Consider the following 22,902-nt stretch of genomic DNA (forward strand, 5'->3'; position numbering starts at 1 on the left):
ACAGCAAATTGGATGGTACCATGTCTAGAGAGATAGGTAGAGACAGATTTATTGGTGGTGAGAGATAGGTAGAGACAGATTTATTGTTGTTGTCCGGTTGTTGTCGGCAAAACTATGTCTAATGAGAGTGGTAGAGACAGATTTAAGGCGGGAGAATTTGTTGACAAAAACCAGATGTTATTTCTCTAGACACTAAAAGGTCTGCTGTTTGTAATGTTACCAAATTGCTGATTTTTAATATTTTTTACTTAATAAAGGGTTTGTATTGTGGTCAAAAGTTTCCAGAATGTTTTAAAATTACACCCGTTATTTAGTCCCACAAGACCCACCGCAGGCCTCGCGAACCCCAACAAAGTTGCAGGAGGAGCGGGGGGAGAAAAGTTGGAAAAGTGGTCAAAAGTCCCCAAAATGTCTAAAAATTACACCCGGGTACCACTCCAACAAGTCCCGCCGCAGGCATCGTGAGTCCAGGGGTGCTGACATGTCCAAAATGCCCTAGTAAAGTTGCAGGACGATTGAAATATATTTTTGTATAATAACTCAGATACGGTAACACTAGCGAGCAGTAGATATTTAAACTGGAAAAAAAACTATGTCCGTTTGATCTTACAAAGTTGGAAAATGACTCTCGGAGTGTAGTTTAATATTATGCGTATTCATTATTTTGTTTTATAGAGGGAATATGGGAAGATTTTAAAGCGAGTGCATTTTTACAAACACAGTTTGAGGAGTCAGATTTTCATTTTTACAAGAAAAAACATACAATATACAATATATATATACATTTACTTACAGATTTTTATGCCTCTGGCATGTTGGTTGGTCTTGAAGGAGGATCTAGGAGATGTTCACACTAGACCGTCTTTTTGCAAAATGAATTTGGCGCGCTTAGAAGTAGGAGGGGTCTGATTCCAGAGGTGGGGGTTTGTTTTCGGGTGCGAGTGTAAAAGTGATGAGTGAAAACGACAGAGCCACATGCCTTTAAAGTCGTTCATATTTTTACCCACACTTTATTGTTACATTTCTTAATGCGGTCAGGTGCAAGCCTGGCTCAGGGAGGAGGACGCCCTTGCCATGCAGAGTCCCCAGGGATTGTACCAACTAGTCCTTTCAACAAATTATTTAAAAAAAATGATGCCAGCTAACAATAAAGACGACAACTTTGTTTAGAAATATTTATTTATACCGACGTGGTGCAAGGACAAATTGTGAAGCAAAATTAAAATTAAATCTAGGGGAAATTGATAGAGTATATGAAACTAAATTCTCGGGAATAATAATTGGTTATAAATTATGTTGGAAACCGCATATTAAATATATAAAAGGGAAAAATATCTAAATGTATTGCTATTCTTTATAAAGTAAAACACATGCTGAATAAGACATGTTTGCATATGTTATATTATTGTTTAATTTTTTATATTTAACATATAGTGTTGAAGTTTGGGGAAATGTTTATAAAACAAACATGGACCCATTAATTAAACTTTAAAAAAGGGGTCGTTAGAATAATACACAAAGTGTGCTACTATGAACATACCAATCTGTTATTTATAAGTTTTAATGTGTTAAAAATGTTTAAATATTGTGTTTTTAAAAACAATGGAAATTATGTTTTGTGTAAAGAACATTAGCCTTTTAGCTTGTATTCTTAGGTTATTTAAATTAAGAGGAGAAAACTATAATTTACGGGGTATATTGATTTTTGAAAAAGGTAAAGTAAAAACGAATATAAAATACAAATGTATTTCAGTTTTAGGAGTTTAATGGTGGAACAAGCTCAGTGAGGAGCTGAAGACATGTAGTTCTTTTTTAAGGTTTAAGAAAACATTGAAAGGTAAAAATGACGAGAAAAGTGCTGGTAAAAAAAACTAGTTATCAATGTTTTGAGGACGGTCAAAATAGCGACAATAAATACAAACAAAACAACACTAATGACAGCTTCGGGAATTTATCAGAAATACAAAACACATTAACGTCTTACAAACAACATGCGTTTTGCCTCTAACAATAAACGTTTTAAAACCTATACAAATTAATACATATAAAGAAAAAACATAAAGAAAAATCATATAATAGCAGAACAATATTTATGTTTGTTTTGCTAAAGAAAGTATATTATATAGGTGTGGTGCTAATGTTTTATACATGTGTTTATTTTAAACAACACTTTGTTAAAATATCTTAAGGTGTTAGTTATTTTGAGCACATTTGACAATTAATGATAACCGCAATATTTTGGTTACAATAACAGCGATATTTTTATATTTTAACATTTTTAATTTACATAAACTTGTTGTAAAGCCTCCATGTTTGTTTTGTGTTTTAGCATTAGGAAAAGTTTGTATTGTTTATTATTGTTGTTTGGCACCGTTTATTTTTAACACGCTAAGCGTTTTATTGAAGTACATTACAGATGAACACTCGGACATGTCCGAGAAGGAGTATGAAGAAGCGGAGCTAATTTACTGTTTTTGACCAAATTGCATGATTTTGGGTCATTTTTTTTTCTCTTTGAGACAGACCCATGATGAGTGACAGGGGCTACATTCCATATGTCAATGGCATGGTGTGGTCCATTATCCTGTGTAGTAATCCGAAAGACCTGCAAATGGCTGGTATGCGATTTATTTGTTGTTGTTTAAAACTTTATACGTTTATGAGCGTCTAAAAGAGACAAGACAGAGACAGATTTAAGGTGGGAGATTTTGTTGACAAAAACCAGATGTTATTTCTTTAGACACTAAAAGGTCTGAACAACCTCTTAAACTGGATCACATCAGTACAATTTCTAACTTTTTTTCACTTAATCCATTTCATAATGTAATTTTACATACTGATATGCTAAAAGTTTTAAGTGTTGTATGTGCATACAAAAGGTTTTAAGTTACTTTTTTTTTCAGAAGTTTTATTTTTCTCTTTAGTTGAGAAGAATTGTTGTACGTTTTTGGGTAGCAAATTGTAGTTTGCTTTGTGCATACTTTGGGGAATATTAATATTTTTTTGATTTAGTAAATAATGGGTTCGAGTCTTTTTAAATTTGACATTATATATCATTTTAACTGATTTTTTTTGTAACATGGTTAGCAAATGTAGCGTATGGATTTTTTGTTTAGCAAATACTGTAGACGCTAACACGTGCTCATGTGTTTAAAGAAAAACAAGTCAAATACATAAGTTGGCAGGAGGTGCCAAAAAAAAGGCTTTTACATTGTTTTTGCTTGTTTGCTGCTCTTAAATATGCAGAATGATTACATTATGAAATGCAAGATGGCTTTTTGGTGCAAACTTTTTTGCAATGATGTCTGGCTTTTTTAGTTTTAAATGATCTTAAAACTCTGATCTTTTTGAGCCTTTTGATGTCTTTTCACTTTGCTTTAATTTATTTTTGAGTCATCTTTCTCTATCGACACCCCACTAGTACCATCCCCCTTTCAGCACACACAAACCATTTAGTTATGACATGCAGTAGCTAGAAGCACTCCAATGTTTGTGTATTTTACTCATTAAACAAATAATCACAACATCAAAATACAAATGGATGCTTTTTTTTTAAATCGAATGAATCAATTTGACGAAACGTTACAACCCTCGAGTTTTTAATTATTTTTGTGTACACCCTAGTAATCATGTTAGAACAATACGCAAGACTGCGGCTATGTGGTAACAGTGGTCAATATAATCAACAGTCTGCCTGTTCTACCCAGTAGAAGTAGTAAGTACGCAAGAGCTAACATAGGCAAAGAGATGATGAATAAAAAGAAAAAATGAGTTGTCGTCAGCAGAAAACAAAACAATTGACGATAAGCAGAATAAAAAAAAACCTGAAGTACAACAAAGCATACATAGCCTTTTGGATTTACCATGAATACGTTAGGAAATGAGGAAAGGCAGGTGTGTGTTTTATACCATCTACTACACTTTGTATTATCCTATCTCTTTGAGATGCCTTTTTTTTTTTATTTTTTTTTTTTACTGTTGCTGCAATAAAAACAGTACAGATCTAATCTTAATACAGAGGACGATACAACAGCGTTTGGTTTAGGAGAGAACACAACGAAGCTAATACAAAAATTAAGAAAATAAATACTACTAGTTTGACAAAAACAGACTTTCCTCGAACCATGGTAAAAACTGAATGTGTTCATACAAATAAATATGTTCCTATAAATTAAACGCTGTTAAACACTGTTAAAAAAGTTTGAAATAATTAATTACATTGTAATTTGGGTTTTATTAAAAAAAATGCTCAAACTAATGCAGTGCCTGTTTGAAATGTTTATGGGTCAAGCTTTTTAAAAATTGTATTTTGGAAAAATTAAATGTTTAGGGAAAGCAAATGCAAAGTTGCACATTTATACCGTAGAATAAGCTACGATATAGGCTATATTGGTAAAAATTTTGCATTAAACAAAATAAAATAAAAAAAGGCATCTCAAAGAGATAGGATAATACAAAGTGTAGTAGATGGTATAAAACACACACCTGCCTTTCCTCATTTCCTAACGTATTCATGGTAAATCCAAAAGGCTATGTATGCTTTGTTGTACTTCAGGTTTTTTTTTATTCTGCTTATCGTCAATTGTTTTGTTTTCTGCTGACGACAACTCATTTTTTCTTTTTATTCATCATCTCTTTGCCTATGTTAGCTCTTGCGTACTTACTACTTCTACTGGGTAGAACAGGCAGACTGTTGATTATATTGACCACTGTTACCACATAGCCGCAGTCTTGCGTATTGTTCTAACATGATTACTAGGGTGTACACAAAAATAATTAAAAACTCGAGGGTTGTAACGTTTCGTCAAATTGATTCATTCGATTTAAAAAAAAAAGCATCCATTTGTATTTTGATGTTGTGATTATTTGTTTAATGAGTAAAATACACAAACATTGGAGTGCTTCTAGCTACTGCATGTCATAACTAAATGGTTTGTGTGTGCTGAAAGGGGGATGGTACTAGTGGGGTGTCGATAGAGAAAGATGACTCAAAAATAAATTAAAGCAAAGAGAAAAGACATCAAAAGGCTCAAAAAGATCAGAGTTTTAAGATCATTTAAAATTAAAAAAGACAGACATCATTGCAAAAAAGTTTGCACCAAAAAGCCATCTTGCATTTCATAATGTAATCATTCTGCATATTTAAGAGCAGCAAACAAGCAAAAACAATGTAAAAGCCTTTTTTTTTGGCACCTCATGCCAACTTATGTATTTGACTTGTTTTTCTTTAAACACATGAGCACGTGTTAGCGTCTACAGTATTTGCTAAACAAAAAATCCATACGCTACATTTGCTAACCATGTTACAAAAAAAATCAGTTAAAATGATATATAATGTCAAATTTAAAAAGACTCGAACCCATTTTTTACTAAATCAAAAAAATATTAATATTCCCCAAAGTATGCACAAAGCAAACTACAATTTGCTACCCAAAAACGTACAACAATTCTTCTCAACTAAAGAGAAAAATAAAACTTCTGAAAAAAAAAAGTAACTTAAAACCTTTTGTATGCACATACAACACTTAAAACTTTTAGCATATCAGTATGTAAAATTACATTATGAAATGGATTAAGTGAAAAAAAGTTAGAAATTGTACTGATGTGATCCAGTTTAAGAGGTTGTTCAGACCTTTTAGTGTCTAAAGAAATAACATCTGGTTTTTGTCAACAAAATCTCCCACCTTAAATCTGTCTCTGTCTTGTCTCTTTTAGACGCTCATAAACGTATAAAGTTTTAAACAACAACAAATAAATCGCATACCAGCCATTTGCAGGTCTTTCGGATTACTACACAGGATAATGGACCACACCATGCCATTGACATATGGAATGTAGCCCCTGTCACTCATCATGGGTCTGTCTCAAAGAGAAAAAAAAATGACCCAAAATCATGCAATTTGGTCAAAAACAGGAAATTAGCTCCGCTTCTTCATACTCCTTCTCGGACATGTCCGAGTGTTAATCTGTAATGTACTTCAATAAAACGTTTAGCGTGTTAAAAATAAACTGCGCCAAACAACAATAATAAACAATACAAACTTTTCCTAATGCTAAAACACAAAACAAACATGGAGGCTTTACAACAAGTTTATGTAAATTAAAAATGTTAAAATATAAAAATATCGCTGTTATTGTAACCAAAATATTGCGGTTATCATTAATTGTCAAATGTGCTCAAAATAACTAACACCTTAAGATATTTTAACAAAGTGTTGTTTAAAATAAACACATGTATAAAACATTAGCACCACACCTATATAATATACTTTCTTTAGCAAAACAAACATAAATATTGTTCTGCTATTATATGATTTTTCTTTATGTTTTTTCTTTATATGTTTTAATTTGTAAAGGTTTTAAAACGTTTATTGTTAGAGGCAAAACGCATGTTGTTTGTAAGACGTTAATGTGTTTTGTATTTCTGATAAATTCCCGAAGCTGTCATTAGTGTTGTTTTGTTTGTATATATTGTCGCTATGTTGACCGTCCTCAAAACATTGATTACTACTTTTTTTTTACCAGCACTTTTCTCGTCATTTTTACCTTTCAATGTTTTCTTAAACCTTAAAAAAGAACTACATGTCTTCAGCTCCTCACTGAGCTTGTTCCACCATTAAACTCCTAAAACTGAAATACATTTGTATTTTATATTCGTTTTTACTTTACCTTTTTCAAAAATCAATATACCCCGTAAATTATAGTTTTCTCCTCTTAATTTAAATAACCTAAGAATACAAGCTAAAAGGCTAATGTTCTTTACACAAAACATAATTTCCATTGTTTTTAAAAACACAATATTTAAACATTTTTAACACATTAAAACTTATAAATAACAGATTGGTATGTTCATAGCAGCACACTTTGTGTATTATTCTAACGACCCCTTTTTTAAAGTTTAATTAATGGGTCCATGTTTGTTTTTCAAAAATTTCCCCAAACTTCAACACAATATGTTAAATATAAAAAATAAAACAATAATATAACATATGCAAACATGTCTTATTCAGCATGTGTTTTACTTTATAAAGAATAGCAATACATTTAGATATTTTTCCCTTTTATATATTTAATATGCGGTTTCCAACATAATTTATAACCAATTATTATTCCCGAGAATTTAGTTTCATATACTCTATCAATTTCCCCTAGATTTAATTTTAATTTTGCTTCACAATTTGTCCTTGCACCACGTCGGTATAAATAAATATTTCTAAACAAAGTTGTCGTCTTTATTGTTAGCTGGCATTAAGAAATGTAACAATAAAGTGTGGGTAAAAATATGAACGACTTTAAAGGCATGTGGCTCTGTCGTTTTCACTCATCACTTTCACACTCGCACCCGAAAACAAACCCCCACCTCTGGAATCAGACCCCTCCTACTTCTAAGCGCGCCAAATTCATTTTGCAAAAAGACGGTCTAGTGTGAACATCTCCTACCGCCGCTTTAAGGAAAAACATGCAGAAAACAAAAAAAAACTTACAGCAGTTGCATGTACGACCTTCGACGTCTTTTTCGATGATGTTACCCGCGAGCAAACCTTCGATGTCGTGGTCTTTAGTAAAAAAAAAAAAAAGGTCTCCTCTTCTTCCACTGCGAGCGACCCTTCAATGTCAAAACACTTTGGCTGGAGTCCTTTAAAGACCAACGCTCCTTCAAGACCAACCAACATGCCAGAGGCATAAAAATCTGTAAGTAAATTTATATATATATTGTATATTGTATGTTTTTTCTTGTAAAAATGAAAATCTGACTCCTCAAACTGTGTTTGTAAACATGCACTCGCTTTAAAATCTTCCCATATTCCCTCTATAAAACAAAATAATGAATACGCATAATATTAAACAACACCCCGAGAGTCATTTTCCAACTTTGTAAGACCAAACGGACATAGTTTTTTTTCCAGTTTAAATATCTACTGCTCGCTAGTGTTACCGTATCTGAGTTATTATACAAAAATATATTTCAATCGTCCTGCAACTTTACTAGGGCATTTTGGACATGTCAGCACCCCTGGACTCACGATGCCTGCGGCGGGACTTGTTGGAGTGGTACCCGGGTGTAATTTTTAGACATTTTGGGGACTTTTGACCACTTTTCCAACTTTTCTCCCCCCGCTCCTCCTGCAACTTTGTTGGGGTTCGCGAGGCCTGCGGTGGGTCTTGTGGGACTAAATACCGGGTGTAATTTTAAAACATTCTGGAAACTTTTGACCACAATACAAACCCTTTATTAAGAAAACAATATTAAAAATCAGTAATTTGGTAACATTACAAACAGCAGACCTTTTAGTGTCTAGAGAAATAACATCTGGTTTTTGTCAACAAATTCTCCCGCATTAAATCTGTCTCTACCACTCTCATTAGACATAGTTTTGCCGACAACAACCAGACAACAACAATAAATCTGTCTCTACCTATCTCTCTAGACATGGTACCATCCAATTTGCTGTGTGTGTGTGTGTGTGTGTGTGCGTGTGTGTGTGTGTGTGTGTGTGTGTGTGTGTGTGTGTGTGTTAAAAAAAAAAAAAAAAAATTCTCCCGCCTTAAATCTCTCTCTACCACTCTCATTAGATATGGTTTTTCAACCGACAAACACCAGACACCAACAATAAATCTGTCTCTACCTATCTCTCTAGACATGGTACCAACCAATTTTCTGTGTGTGTGTGTTTGTGTGTGTGTGTGTGTGTGTGTGTGTGTGTGTGTGTGTGTGTGTGTGTGTGTGTGTGTGTGTGTGTGTGTGTGTGTGTGTGTGTGTGTGTGTGTGTGTGATTTCATCCCGCCAAAAAAAACAAAACTAACAATAAAGATGGTAACTTTGCTTAAAAATATTTATTCATTCCGTAATTGTGCTGTTTATTACGCGTGTATTTTGTAAACATTTTCATGACTTTTGCTGTGCATGCCTTCTCACCGCTGCTGTGCTGTTGCGAAAGTCCCAAGAGGGTGTTCTTGCCCCTCCAAACTCTCTCTCTTTGTTTATAATGCATATTTTCTGCTAGATTTACTCTCTATTTAATCCAAAGAAAAAAACTAGCCGTCAATGGTAAATTTTTACCATCGGTCTCCAAACGCGGTACGCCGACATCCAAAATCCGGCCCCCTGATTTTTTGGATTTTTAGATTTTTCTGGACATATTGGGCATCCCTAGACTCACGAGGTCATCGGCGAGAGTTATGGTAATGGTATTGGGTGTGATTTTTAAACATTTTCATGACTTTTGACCACATTCCCAGTGGATTAGTCAAAAATGAGGGGCGTATTGTTTTCAAAGGGGAGGAGTCCCATAAAAAGTTTCGACCAATCAGACTATCAAAAAGATTGTTTTCAAATACTATTGGTTGATGTATTGTATTGTATTGTATTGTATGTGGGCTCTGTACCGAGGATGTCGTTGTGGCTTGTACAGCCCTTTGAGACACTTGTGATTAGGGCTATATAAATAATCATTGATTGATTGATTGGCAGGGGAGGTCCTTTCGTACTCCGTCGGGGGTGTGGTCTCAAAGGACAACCTTCTTTTCGTTGCCAGTATGCATTTCCAATTCCGGCTGCTTCGAGACAAGACGTCTATCCACTTCTCCCGCAAAGACTCGGTTGGAGGAATTTGAGTGCGATTCAGAAAAATCCTAGTTTTCCGAGGAGCGTCGTGGTAAGTTTTATCATTTTCATAAATTGAAACTGGTGTTTCGCTAATCATGCCTACTAAAACAACAGGTTTCTCCATCTTTTCCATTTTCTCTTAATGCTCGTACTAACAAAGACTTACCATTCACATATACCAGTGTGTGTGTGCGTGTGCGTACATGTGTTAATACTCAAAGAGTCGTAAATCGCATTTTGACACAAAGTAACTCACCCCCCTTACCCCCACCTTCCTCTGACCTCCCCTTCACCCCACCCCTCCTCTTACAGGGCCATCAATCACATTTTGACATAAAGTGTATCCCCCTTAGCCCCGCCTCCTTCTGACCTCCCCTTCACCCCACCCCCCTCTGACCTTTTGACCTTAAGGTCGTAAATCTTTTTTGACATAAGGTGTCTCCTTATACTCTCTTCCAATATAAGCATCGGATCGAGACACTCCTAGCTGGAATTATTAATACTGCATAAAATACAGTGGTACCTTGGGATACGAGTGACCCAGCTTATGAGGTTTTTTTGGAAAATGAGCTGTCTCTTGGCTAATTGTTATGCTTTAAGTTGCAAGCAAAACATTTGGTTACGAGCCTCCCCACTGCTAAACAGTAAATCTAGTAGGATCCAACCAAAACAACCGGTCTTGTCACGGCGCGATCTCGAACCCGCAATTCTCCCGCAGCAAGTTCCTCCAGCACTCAGGCTGGCAGTATGCCAGGACACGCCCCTGCACGCGCCGGGCGCTTCACACCCACGCAGCGACGAAACTGCAGACTATCAGCAATCAGCGCACCTGGAAGTAATCAAGACTGCAGCATAAAGACCAGTGGACCCCGGAACGTCGTTAACTCCTTGCAGTAAGCATTACGTCTCTGGCTTCCCTCTTGTGTACTCGCTCTCTTCTCGTCCTCCTTGTTCCCTCGTCTCATTTCCCTTGTTCTTCACGCAATTTCCATCCTGTTCAGTGTGCTCCAGCTCTGTACCTCGACCTCCCTCCGGACCTTGGACTGCTTCCTTCGATCCTCTAACCCCGCTTGGACATGGACCTTGTCGCTTCTCTCCTTCCCCCGACCACCTGCCTGTCTACGGACCCCCCTCTTACCTAGCATGTAGCCAACTTGGCGAATCAGTTCGAGCGTAGCACTGCTAGTCTGTACCATACTGAAGCAGGATGAATCGATAACGCCAGCCACGAATGTTAAAAGAATATTTAAACGGCAGACATTTATCCGTGAAAATATGGAGAAGCTGCTGATGGTGTGTTTGATGGAGAAAAAGCTGGGAAAAGATACTGTAGAAGTCCACTCTGTAAGGTAAATTCTGTAAATTAATATATTATTTTAAAAAACTACTGTAGTTGTTTGTACTACAATGTATTGTGTTTTTTCATCCAATGTTTTTATCTAAAACATTTTTTAGTTTTTTTAAACGCATGTTACATGTTTAATTGTGCTGTTTTGGACCAAGCATGGATTTAACTGATTTCAGTTGATTTCAATGGGCGATGCTGTTTCGCAATATAAGTAATTCCAACTACGAGCTGCATCACAGAACCAATAAAACTCGCATCTCGAGATACCACACTACTTTGCTAGCAGTTTTCAGTTTCTTTAATTCTAAATTTGATCAAAGCTAAAACCAAGCAGTTTTTTGTTTTTCATTTTCTTTGTGCGAAAACCGATGTGTTTACTTTGCAGTTAAGTAAACGCAGTCTCAAAGAAATATAACCTGCGGAGGCACTTTCTGACAAAACATCCACATTTCTATGTCCGGCCCTTGAAACTGCGGCCCTCTTCATTATGTAGTTGAATGCCCTGTCATAGGATCATTGGCACACTCAGACTCCTCTACCACGATAAGGTGGCAGTTCAGGAGAGGAGTAACCAGGTGGAACGAACCATTTTGCATTTTTGATATGGGGTGTAGGTAGTCTTAAACATTCTTAAATTGATACAACCAACTTTATTATTGAACTTTGACGGCTATATCAATTTCATATACATTTTTTATTACCTTTTTTTGATTGTTTTATTTATTTTTATTTAAATGAAACAAAAAAATCTACAAACAATACAAAAGCCCCCTGCATACCATTACACCGCTCATGAAGATAATACAGTGAATGTGTTTATCGAAGTAATACCAACCTGGAATAGTGTGATGTTTCCATTGGCTGCTCTGGTTTTTATATCGAGAACTGAGCCGTAGTGTGTGTGTGGCGCATTCCAATGCCAAATGGGATGTCCAGTTCCAGTAATGAGTAGATCCAATCTGATCTGGTGAAACGGCCACCTCTTCCTAAACATTAAAGACAAAGAATTTAGTCAACAAATAAATTGCAGGGTGTTTAACGATGTCAACATTTCAAACTTACACGATGTATCTGCTTGTCTGCAATGAACACCTCCAGCTCATACGTCAGCTCATCATTTAGTGGATTGCAAGATGGTTTGTCTTCCCATGTTAACAGGATGTTCTGGTTTAAAGTTCTAACTGTCATGCCGTCTGGTTCACAGGGAAAAGCACCTAAGGAAAAATGACCAGATGGTACGGAAAGAAAACATCACACAAAGGGGCTTTTTGCAACATTTACACAGATGCCGGCGCTGACTATCCAATGTATTTTAAGCGTTATATCCCGCCCTCTTAAGGCTTCTAGAACGTAAGGACGTAATTAGGTACGTACGTAACACATGCACGCGCATTAACATTGGGTGTTATTAGCTAATGATAGCGATTTGGATAGCTAGCCTTAGCTATTATTGAATATATATTCTATCACAACAACATAACTGCAAATTGGTAGTTGCTTACCTTGGACTGTTTTTGTATGTCTGCATGTGCCCCTTGCGCGTACGTGTGGACGAGACAGGGTAAGTCAAGGGTCCCCAAACATTTTGACTCGGGGGCCTCATTGGGTTAAAACAATTTGGCCGGGGTCGGGCTGTATATATATATATATATATATATATATATATATATATATATATATATATATATATATATATATATATATATATATATACACTCAAAAGTTTGGGGTCACATTGAAATGTCCTTATTTTTGAAGGAAAAGCACTGTACTTTTCAATCAAGATAACTTTAAACTAGTCTTAACTTTAAAGAAATACGCTCTATACATTGCTAATGTGGTAAATGACTATTCTAGCTGCAAATGTCTGGTTTTTGGTGCAATATCTACCAGTGGCTTGCAGTCACTAGAGGCAGGGGAGGCACGGCCTCACCTGCCATCATGGAAAGAAAAAAAAAAGTAAAAAATTGTTATATGTATCCAGTGATTATACTAAAGTTATTTTCCATTTAACTTCACCAGTTTTAGATTATTTTTATTTTTATTTTCACATTTGCCGTTCAAATACTCAGAAGAGACGGTGCGGTGATCAGCGCGCAATGACTCGGCTAACTGCTGGCCTGCTGTGCAGTGAGACCGTATTGCTATATGAATTATATTAAACATTTCCATAGTTTAGTTAGCTGAGGTATATAATGTACAGTGTATTTTGTCAACAACTGTATGTGTGTAAGTATTTCTTGTGCTGAGCGATCATAAAACTGGAGGCTCGTCTCATAACCCCGCCTCCTGGTGCCAAGCACCTCCGGCGCAGAATGCACCACCCGACGGGAGTGCCACACCAACCAAAGCCCACACCCAAACCCTCCAAGTGCAAGACCGAATCCACCCAAAAAAAAGTCACTTAAAGGCCTACTGAAATGAATTTTTTTTATTTAAACGGGGATAGCAGATCTATTCTATGTGTCATACTTGATCATTTCGCGATATTGCCATATTTTTGCTGAAAGGATTTAGTATAGAACAACGAAGATAAAGATTGCAACTTTTGGTATCTGATAAAAAAAGGCTTGCCCCTACCGGAAGTAGCGTGACGTAGTCAGTTGAACATATACGCAAAGTTCCCTATTGTTTACAATGATGGCCGCATGAAGTGAGAGAGATTCGGACCGAGAAAGCGACAATTTCCCCATTAATTTGAGCGAGGATGAAAGATTTGTGGATGAGTAAAGTGCAAGTGAAGGACTAGTGGGGAGTTGAAGCTATTCAGATAGGGAAGATGCTGTGAGAGCCGGGGGTGACCTGATATTCAGCTGGGAATGACTACAACAGTAAATAAACACAAGACATATATATACTCTATTAGCCACAACACAACCAGGCTTATATTTAATATGCCACAAATTAATCCTGCATAAAAACACCTACGTGTTTGTTATGCTAGCTCCTAGCTCCTCTGCTAGCTCCTAGCTCCATAGAACACGCCAATACAATTCAAACACCTGATCAACACACACGATCACTCAGCCCAAAAGACCGTTCACCTAACCCAAGGTTCATAAAGCTTATATATTTTTAAAAAGTTACGTACATACGCAAAAAAAAGTTGCGTACATACGGTCAAGCGATCAAATGTTTAGAAGCCAAAGCTGCATACTCACAGTAGCACGTCTGCGTCTTTGTCATCCAAATCAAAGTAATCCTGGTAAGAGTCTGTGTTGTCCCAGTTCTCTACAGGCGTCTGTGTATCGAAGTCAAAAGTCCTCCTGGTTAGAGTCTCTGTTATCCGAGTTCTTCCATCTTGACTGCATCTTTCGGGAATGTAAACAAAGAAGCGCCGGCTGTGTACTGTTGTTGCTGACTACGTTCGAAAAATACGTCCATTTCGCACCGACAACTTTCTTCTTTGCTTGCTCAGCTTCTTTCTCCATAATGCAATGAACATGATTGCAACAGATTCACGAACACGGATGTCCAGAATACTGTGGAATTATGAAATGAAAACAGAGCTTTTTCGTATTGGCTTCAATGTGGAAGGCATACCCGTGTTCCCCGGGCTACGTCACGCACATACGTCATCCTCAGAGGCGTTTCGAACCGGAAGTTTAGCTGCAAATTTAAAATGTCACTTTATAAGTTAACCCGGCCGTATTGGCATGTGTTATAATGTTAAGATTTCATCATTGATGTATAAACTATCAGACTGCGTGGTCGGTAGTAGTGGGTTTCAGTAGGCCTTTAACAAGAAGCCAAAAAGTGCAAAAACAACAATGCTCGCGCGGCGCGCCGGAGGAGCCGTGAACAGGGACACAACAGTAGGTACACCTGCAGACTGCAGCGCGGATTTAATATTCCATTCATTCACAACTCTTCCAACACGAACACCACTGCTCCCGCACTTATAAGTAAAGGTAAGACCATAATAACGTTTTTTTTATTAAATGTGCTTTTTTGTGTGCTACAGTTTGTAAGTGTAAAGTTAAAGTTAAGTATACCAATGATTGTCACACACATACTAGGTGTGGTGAAATGTGTCCTCTGCATTTGACCCATCCCCTTGTTCACCCCCTGGGAGGTGAGGGGAGCAGTGGGCAGCAGCGGCGCCGTGCCTGGGAATAATTTTTGGTGATTTAACCCCCAATTCCAACCCTTGGCTGAGTGCCAAGCAGGGAAGAATGCTGGTATGAGCTTTTAAACATAACCCGTTAACTGCTGCCAATCACATGGTGAATAAGATACTCTTTAGGGTTCATATGTTAGTAAATCTGACTGTGATGAAGTCAGTGCCTCACCTGATATGAACCTCACCGCACGCCACTGATATCTACATAGGTGTATAGAGGCCCATTTCCAGCAACTATCACTCCAGTGTTCTAATGGTACAATGTGTTTGCTCTTTGGCTCAGAAGGCTAATTGATGATTAGAAAACCCTTGTGCAATCATGTTCACACATCTGAAAACAATTTAGCTCGTTACAGAAGCTACAAAACTGACCTTCCTTTGAGCAGATTGAGTTTCTGGAGCATCACATTTGTGGGGTCAATTAAACGCTCAAAATGGCCAGAAAAAGAGAACTTTCATCTGAAACTCGACAGTCTATTCTTGCTCTTAGAAATGAAGGCTATTCCACAAAATTGCGTGGGTGACCCCAAACTTTTGAACGGTAGTGTATATATACACACATATATATATATATATATATATATATATATATATATATATATATATATATATATATATATATATATATATATATATATATATATATATTTATATATATATATATATATATATATATATATATATATATATATATATATATATATATATATATATATATATATACATTCTCACGTTGTGCGATTCAGAATCGATTCTCTTTTTAAAAAATCGATATTTTTTATTTTTCTATTTTATTTATTTATTTTTTTGTTTGTTTTTTAATTTTTTAATTAGTCAATCCAACAAAACAATACACAGCAATACCATAACAATGCAATCCGATTCCAAAACCAAACCCGACCCAGCAACGCTCAGAACTGCAATAAACAGAGCAATTGAGAGGAGACACAAACACGACACAGAACAAACCAAAAGTAGTGAAACAAAAATGAATATTATCAACAACAGTATCAATATTAGTTACAATTTCAACATAGCAGTGATTAAGAATCCCTCATTGATATTATCATTAGACATTTATAAAAATAAAAAATGAACAATAGTGTCACAGTGGCTTACACTTGCATCGCATCTCATAAGCTTGACAACACACTGTGTCCAATATTTTCACAAAGATAAAATAAGTCATATTTTTGGTTCATTTAATAGTTAAAACAAACTTACATTATTGCAATCAGTTGATAAAACATTTTCCTTTACAATTATAAAAGCTTTTTACAAAAATCTACTACTCTGCTTGCATGTCAGCAGACTGGGGTAGATCCTGCTGAAAGCCTATGTATTGAATGAATAGAGAATCCTTTTGAATCGGGAAAAAAATCGTTTTTGAATCGAGAATCGTGTTGAATTGAAAAAAAATCGATTTTGAATCAAATCGTGACCCCAAGAATCGATATTGAATCGAATCGTGGGACACCCAAAGATTCACAGGCCTAATATATATATATATATATATATATATATATATATATATATATATATATATATATATATATATATATATATATATATATATATATATATATACATAGATGTATACAGTAAATGTGTATATTATGCAGCGACACCATGTTGAAGCAAAGTGAATCACAAACTAGCAAAGTGTGAGTACAATGTCGTCTTTACACACAATTGTGAGTCGAAAGGTCATACTACAGACATTGAGGAGTTCTGCGAGGAATAACGTCTGTGGGAAAAACACTTCCTCCATGATGAAGGGTATTTCCGAGAAGGAGCATTTGCAACCACAGCACAGCTGTATACCACTTTTCATTTACAGAGTGGGATTGCAAAGTGTTAATGCTTTCATTTTCTTTGGCTGAAGATTTCTGGCTCCTTAACTAATGAGTTGTAAAGAAGAAGGGAAGCGTAATGACTAATGTCAGGAAATGGTCAAAAAGCCACAGTGGAGTGCTATGAAGACATGAACGAGGGTGTGGATGCTTGAATCATGTTCTCTGTCCAAGTTTGTCTACTTTCATGTTATAATGCCTGAATTAGCAGGTGGTGCAAAAGTGCTGTGGCGTGGATGACTGAGAGATTCAGAGATTCAGATTGCAACATAGGTCAGCCATTGTGTCTGTGCAAGTGTATACAGTGTTTCCCACACATTCAATTATTTGTGGCGGCCCGCCACGAAAGAATTACGTCCGCCACAAATAAAATAAATAAATTTTTAAAAATAATATATATATATATATATTTTTATTTTTTTATTTATTTTTTTGTCCTGTCCAGCTTCTCAGGCAAATCATATAGTTGATGTAGATGCCCATATAGGCTGTTCAGATTTACTTTACAAAAGAGAAGTGTAGGATACTTCTCTTGTTGCCTTATTTGTATTTGACCACTACTGTTTTCTGTTTATTTGTTACTGACTGTGGCAGGACACCTCTGCCTCTGTTTCACTTTATGTTGCTGGTAAATAATATGGTTGTAGTAGTAGGCTAAAGTTAAATTATTTAGTATGTACTAATTAAAGGGGCAGAGCTTTAAGAGACATTTTAGCTTTTATACAGCCCTTTGAGACACTTGTGATTTAGGGCTGTATAAATAAACATTGATTCATTGATTGATTGATTGATTGAAGATATATTTTTTGTAAGAACCACAATTAATAAATATATTTCAGTGAATAACTTATTGTTCAAATCTGTATATAAATATGTACATAAAGTGTTGTAATTATATTGTAAAATGGATGGATGGATGGATGGATGGACATTTAAAACAAAACTGTTATTATTAATTAGTAAGTATACATTTTTTGAGCCTTTTAGAGAAAATCATATCATTGTAGTAAATTATGCAAATTACTCGATGATGTCATGGTGACCACGCTATAGCCACGCCCATAGCCACGCCCCCACCGCCACAGGTATCTTGGCGGTTTATGGGAAACACTGTGTATACTATACTGTTCCACCCATGGCGCGAATCTGCTGGGTATATCAATTATGACAAAATGCAACTGGTAAATGTTGGGAGTTTTCTGCAGCATATTTGCTAACCCTTCTGACGGCAGATTGATCCTCCTTTAATTATTTGACGAGGGCTGAGCGACTTGCAATTCCCTGCCAAAAATCTTGGGGCCAGAGTTTGACTGTGGTTGACGAGCTTCTTAGCTCTGGCTATTTAACTTCTTAACAGTCATTATTTTCTTCATAGCTTTTGTTATTTAGCATCTTATATTTGACTATTTAGCTTCTAAGCTTATGCTCTTTAGTTTCTTAGCTTTCGCTATTCAAGATGCGTTCATTTAACTGGAAAGTTGGATGTCGGAACTGGGGATGACGTCACATCCGAGCTATGAGCGTTCCAGTTACAAAGTCAAAAATCAAGATGGCCCCATCAACGAAAGCTATTCTTGGTCCAAAAATACATCCTATACGGCTGAAAGTCCGACAAAATCTAGTCAGAAATGCTAACAATGGCTATTACAGGAGCCTTCACTTTTGTTTATACTGTAATATTGTACATGCTAATTGGGATTTGTTATATATTGTATATATTATATACAAATATAATATAATGTTATATTATAATATATCAGTATATATTATATACTGTATATATAATATGTAAATATTACATATATGTTATATTTTATATTGCTACTATGGTACATTTTTAGTCTACTTAATATCTGCATTATCCTTTCTATCGTTACCCTTTCCATTCTTTGAAACTGAGCTACTGTGTGGAACAATTTCCCTTGTGAATCAATAAAGTCTGTCTAAGTCGGGGGTCAGCCACCCACGGCCCTCGAGCCGCATGCGGCTCTTTAGTGCCGCTCTAGTGGCTCCCTGGAGCATTTTTTAAAAATGATTGAAAATGGAAAAAGATGCGGGGAAAATAATTGTTTTGTTTTAGTATGTTTTTTGTTTGAGGACAAACATGACACCAACGTTCCCAATTGTTAGAAAGCCCACTGTTTAATATGTTTGTGTGTATGCTTCACTGATGAGAGTATTTGGTGAACATCGTTTTGTCCTACTAATTTCGGCGGTTCTTGAACACCATAGTGTGGACTGTGACGCAACAGTTTGTTTACATGTAAAATCTTCCACTCCTTCTTTGTCTCATTTTGTCCACCAATCTTTTTATACTGTGTGCTTTGTTGATGTTATTGACTTGTTATGGAGTGCTAATCAGGCATATTTGGTCAGTGCATGACTGCAAGCTAATCAATGCTATCATGCTATTTAGGCTGGCTATATGTACATATTGCATCATTATGCCTCACTTGTAGGTATATTTGAGCTCATTTAATATCCTTTACTTTTATCCTCTTTGTTTATAATTTAGTTTTGCATGTCTCATGACACATTATCTGTATGTAATATTGGCTGCATTTTAGATAGTTGTTTGTGTTCCATGTTGTTCCAGACCACAGCAAATATTACCTAGCTTGCCAAAGATTGTAATAAATCTATTAGAAGAAGACAGCCTGCCGTTTCCTTTAACTTGGACACACACATCTATACCTTTGGCCATTAAAAGCCAATCATTTCCAGGAATTGTCTCACCTTCTGAGTAGCCTCTGATTTACTAATGGTTTTTAATGTTGTAAAAATGTGTAGAATAAATATTAAATTTCAAAATTTCTGTCAACGAAGATGTGCTTCAGCCTGCGACACCTAGTCATTTTGATAGTAGGCCATTATAGATAATATAGACACTTACGTCATGTGTTGCCTACATTATAAGACTTATATACGGATTTAAAACATTTTGCGGCTCCAGACAGATGTGTTTTTTTGTGTTTTTGGTCTAATATGGCTCATTCAACGTTTTGGGTTGCCGACCCCAGGTCTAAGTCTAAGTTTACACTCAAAGTAGCCATCTTTGAAAGCCAACTTGGGGATGATGAGGACTCTCAGCTATTTTTAAAACACGAGTACAGTTTCCAACAACAGATACAATATACAACGATGCTAGATTTTACAAAGAAAATGTCACTTAAAAGATTGTACAATTCTCCACATCAACTCGGAATAACGGAATAAACTTAAACAAAAAATACTCTGGCAGTGGTTTCAATTTCCAGATTGCTGATTTGCTCATTTTGCTGTCAATCAAAAAGGGATTCAGCCAGGCCAGCCGAGGCCAAGCCCACTTTCCGTATACTTCCAGAGACGCTCAGCATCCGATGGGTGGGACAGCACCAAGCATTTATCCAAGGACTGTCTAGTTTGGCTGTAGTGGAACAACCCACTCTATGCTCCCCCACTGACGTTGATGGATGCTCAACTTTAACACTGTTTAATGCACTGTGACGCTACCACAATGAATGAGAAGAAATTTGGTCAGCTTGGTCAGCGAAACAAAAGTCCAACGTTTTCGAGCAGATGAACTATATTGCCAAAGTCTGGGTTTGGAGGTTGCCAGGAGAACGGTAAATTTCTGACTGCATTGTGCCGAGTGGGAAATTTACATTTTGGACAATTCCATGCTCCCAACCTTGTGGGAAAAGTTTGGAGCGGGCCCCTTCCTCTTCCAACATGACTGTGCACCAGTGCACAGAGCAAGGTCTATAAAGACATGGATGACAGAGTCTGGTGTGGATGAACATGACTGGCCTGCACAGAGTCCTGACCTGAACCCGATAGAACACCTTTGGGATGAATTAGAACGGAGACTGAGAGCTCGGCCTTCTCGACCAACATCAGTGTGTGACCTTACCAATGCGCTTTTGGAAGAACGGTCGAAAATTCCTATAAACACACTCCGCAACCTTGTGGACAGCCTTCCCTGAAGAGTTGAAGCTGTAATAGGTGCAAAAGGTGGACCGACATCCTATTGAACCCTACGGGTTAGGAATGGGATGGCACTTCAAGTTCATATGTGAGTCAAGGCAGGTAGCCAAATACTTTTGGCTATATAGTGTATTTAGTCAATGAAATGTAAACACACAAGTACACATTTGACTATATTTTTTGACATTTAGGTGGAATCTGATCTTTCCTTGCAGTCTTAGAGCAATAGCCACTGATATAAACAAATGTAATTACTTATGTCTTATCTGTGCCTGCACTGACTACTGCAGTGTTTTTCAACCTTTTTTGAGCCAAGGCACATTTTTTGTGTTGAAAAAATCCATAGGCACACCACCAGCAGAAATTATTAAAAAACTAAACTCAATTGACAGTAAAAAGTCGCTGTCGCAATTGTTGGATATGACTTTAAACCATAACCAACCAAGCATCACTATAGCTCTTGTCTCAAAGTAGGTGTACTGTCACCACTTGTCACATCACGCCGTGACTTATTTTGAGTTTTTTGCTGTTATCCTGTGTATGGTGCTTTAGTTCTTGTCTTGCGCTCCTATTTTGGTGGCTTTTTCTCTTTTTTGGGTATTTTCCTGTTGCAGTTTCATGTCTTCCTTTGAGCGATATTTCCCACATCTACTTTGTTTTAGCAATCAAGAATATTTCCGTTGTTTTTATCTTTCTTTGCGGAGACGTTGTTGATTGTCATGTCATGTGCGGGTGTACATTGTGGACGCCGTCTTTGCTCCACAGTAAGTCTTTGCTGTCGTCCAGCATTCTGTTTTTGTTTACTTTGTAGCCAGTTAAGTTTTAGTTTCATTCTGCATAGCCTTCCCTAAGCTTTGATGCCTTTTTTTAGGGGCACTCACCTTTTGTTTATTTGTGGTTTAAGCATTAGATTCCTTTTTACCTACACACTGCCTCCCGCTGTTTCCAACATCTACAAAGCAATTAGCTACCGGCTGCCACCTACTGATATGGAAGAGTATTACACGGTTACTCTGCCGAGCTCTAGACAGCACCGACACTCAACAACAGCACATAATTTGCAGACTATAATTACTGGTTTGCAAAAAATATTTTTAACCCAAATAGGTGATATTTGATAATCTTCTACGGCACACCAGACTGTATCTCACAGTACACTAGTGTGCCGCGGCACAGTGGTTGAAAAACACTGGACTACTGTATCATTTATAATGCACTTGGATACATTCCCACTGTGCAGTTATTCACTAGGACATGATAAAGAATATAGTCATCTCTAAACACTTTGTTATATTATGTTGACTTCTTAATTTAAAAAAAGCTTTTTATAATTATATGGTGTGCATTGAGCTCGTTTTACTCACCGTCTTCTTTTGAATTTCCATCTTGTGCGCTGTTGCAGAAGAGTGAGGCAAGTATCATCCATGCGATCATCATAATCCTCCACAAACCAAGAGTGCTTCACCAAAATTGTGGGAGAACAACGTCTAGTCACGTGTTCAGTGGATCAGTCCATTTCTTAAGCACCTGCCTTTAAAAGTAAGTTTGGACATCATTTACAAGACAACATTGTTCAGAAGACAGTAGAAGTCAATACAAAAGTGAATATTAAGGACAGGAAAGAAAAGCCCTGTAATGTAAAATGTCCACTTGGTCAAGCAGAGAATGATGCACACAAGTTTGCTCGCTGACTGACCTCCTAATGATTGTGAAATCCTCAGAGACTGGAATGCAGGAAATGTAGAAAGTACTTTCTGGTAAGTGTGAGTCATCCTGACTGAATACAATCTACTTTAATGCTGGGAAATGAGTCTCTGTCAACTGGACAACGTGCTGCTAAGAAACACATACCAAAAAATTGTTTTTTTTTTACTTCTAGACTTCAATTGCAAGTGTTTTAGAAGTGTTAAATGTGACTTTTCAGATTGAAAAAATGCAATAAAAATAAAAAAGGAAATGTAAAAAACTAACTTTAAAGGCCTACTGAAATTCATTTTTTTTATTT

At 36.5% G+C, this 22,902-nt stretch overlaps 1 protein-coding gene across 4 annotated transcripts in view; it reads right to left on the minus strand.

Moving 5' to 3' along the window:
• Positions 1 to 22,583, minus strand: part of LOC133638587 (leukemia inhibitory factor receptor-like) — an 83,135-nt gene extending 60,552 nt beyond the window's left edge. For all 4 annotated transcript variants that reach the window (XM_062031367.1, XM_062031368.1, XM_062031366.1 and 1 more), the window contains exons 1-3: positions 22,262 to 22,583; positions 12,018 to 12,169; positions 11,791 to 11,941 (exon numbers count right to left, since the gene is read on the minus strand). In XM_062031367.1, coding sequence (XP_061887351.1) covers positions 11,791 to 11,941; positions 12,018 to 12,169; positions 22,262 to 22,334 — 376 coding nt within the window. In that variant the 5' untranslated portion in view covers positions 22,335 to 22,583. The remainder of the gene's footprint in view (positions 1 to 11,790; positions 11,942 to 12,017; positions 12,170 to 22,261) is intronic.
• Between the last annotated feature and the right edge of the window lie 319 nt (positions 22,584 to 22,902).

Source organism: Entelurus aequoreus, linkage group LG21, assembly GCF_033978785.1.
Source record: "Entelurus aequoreus isolate RoL-2023_Sb linkage group LG21, RoL_Eaeq_v1.1, whole genome shotgun sequence".
Classification (NCBI taxonomy): Eukaryota; Metazoa; Chordata; class Actinopteri; order Syngnathiformes; family Syngnathidae; genus Entelurus; species Entelurus aequoreus.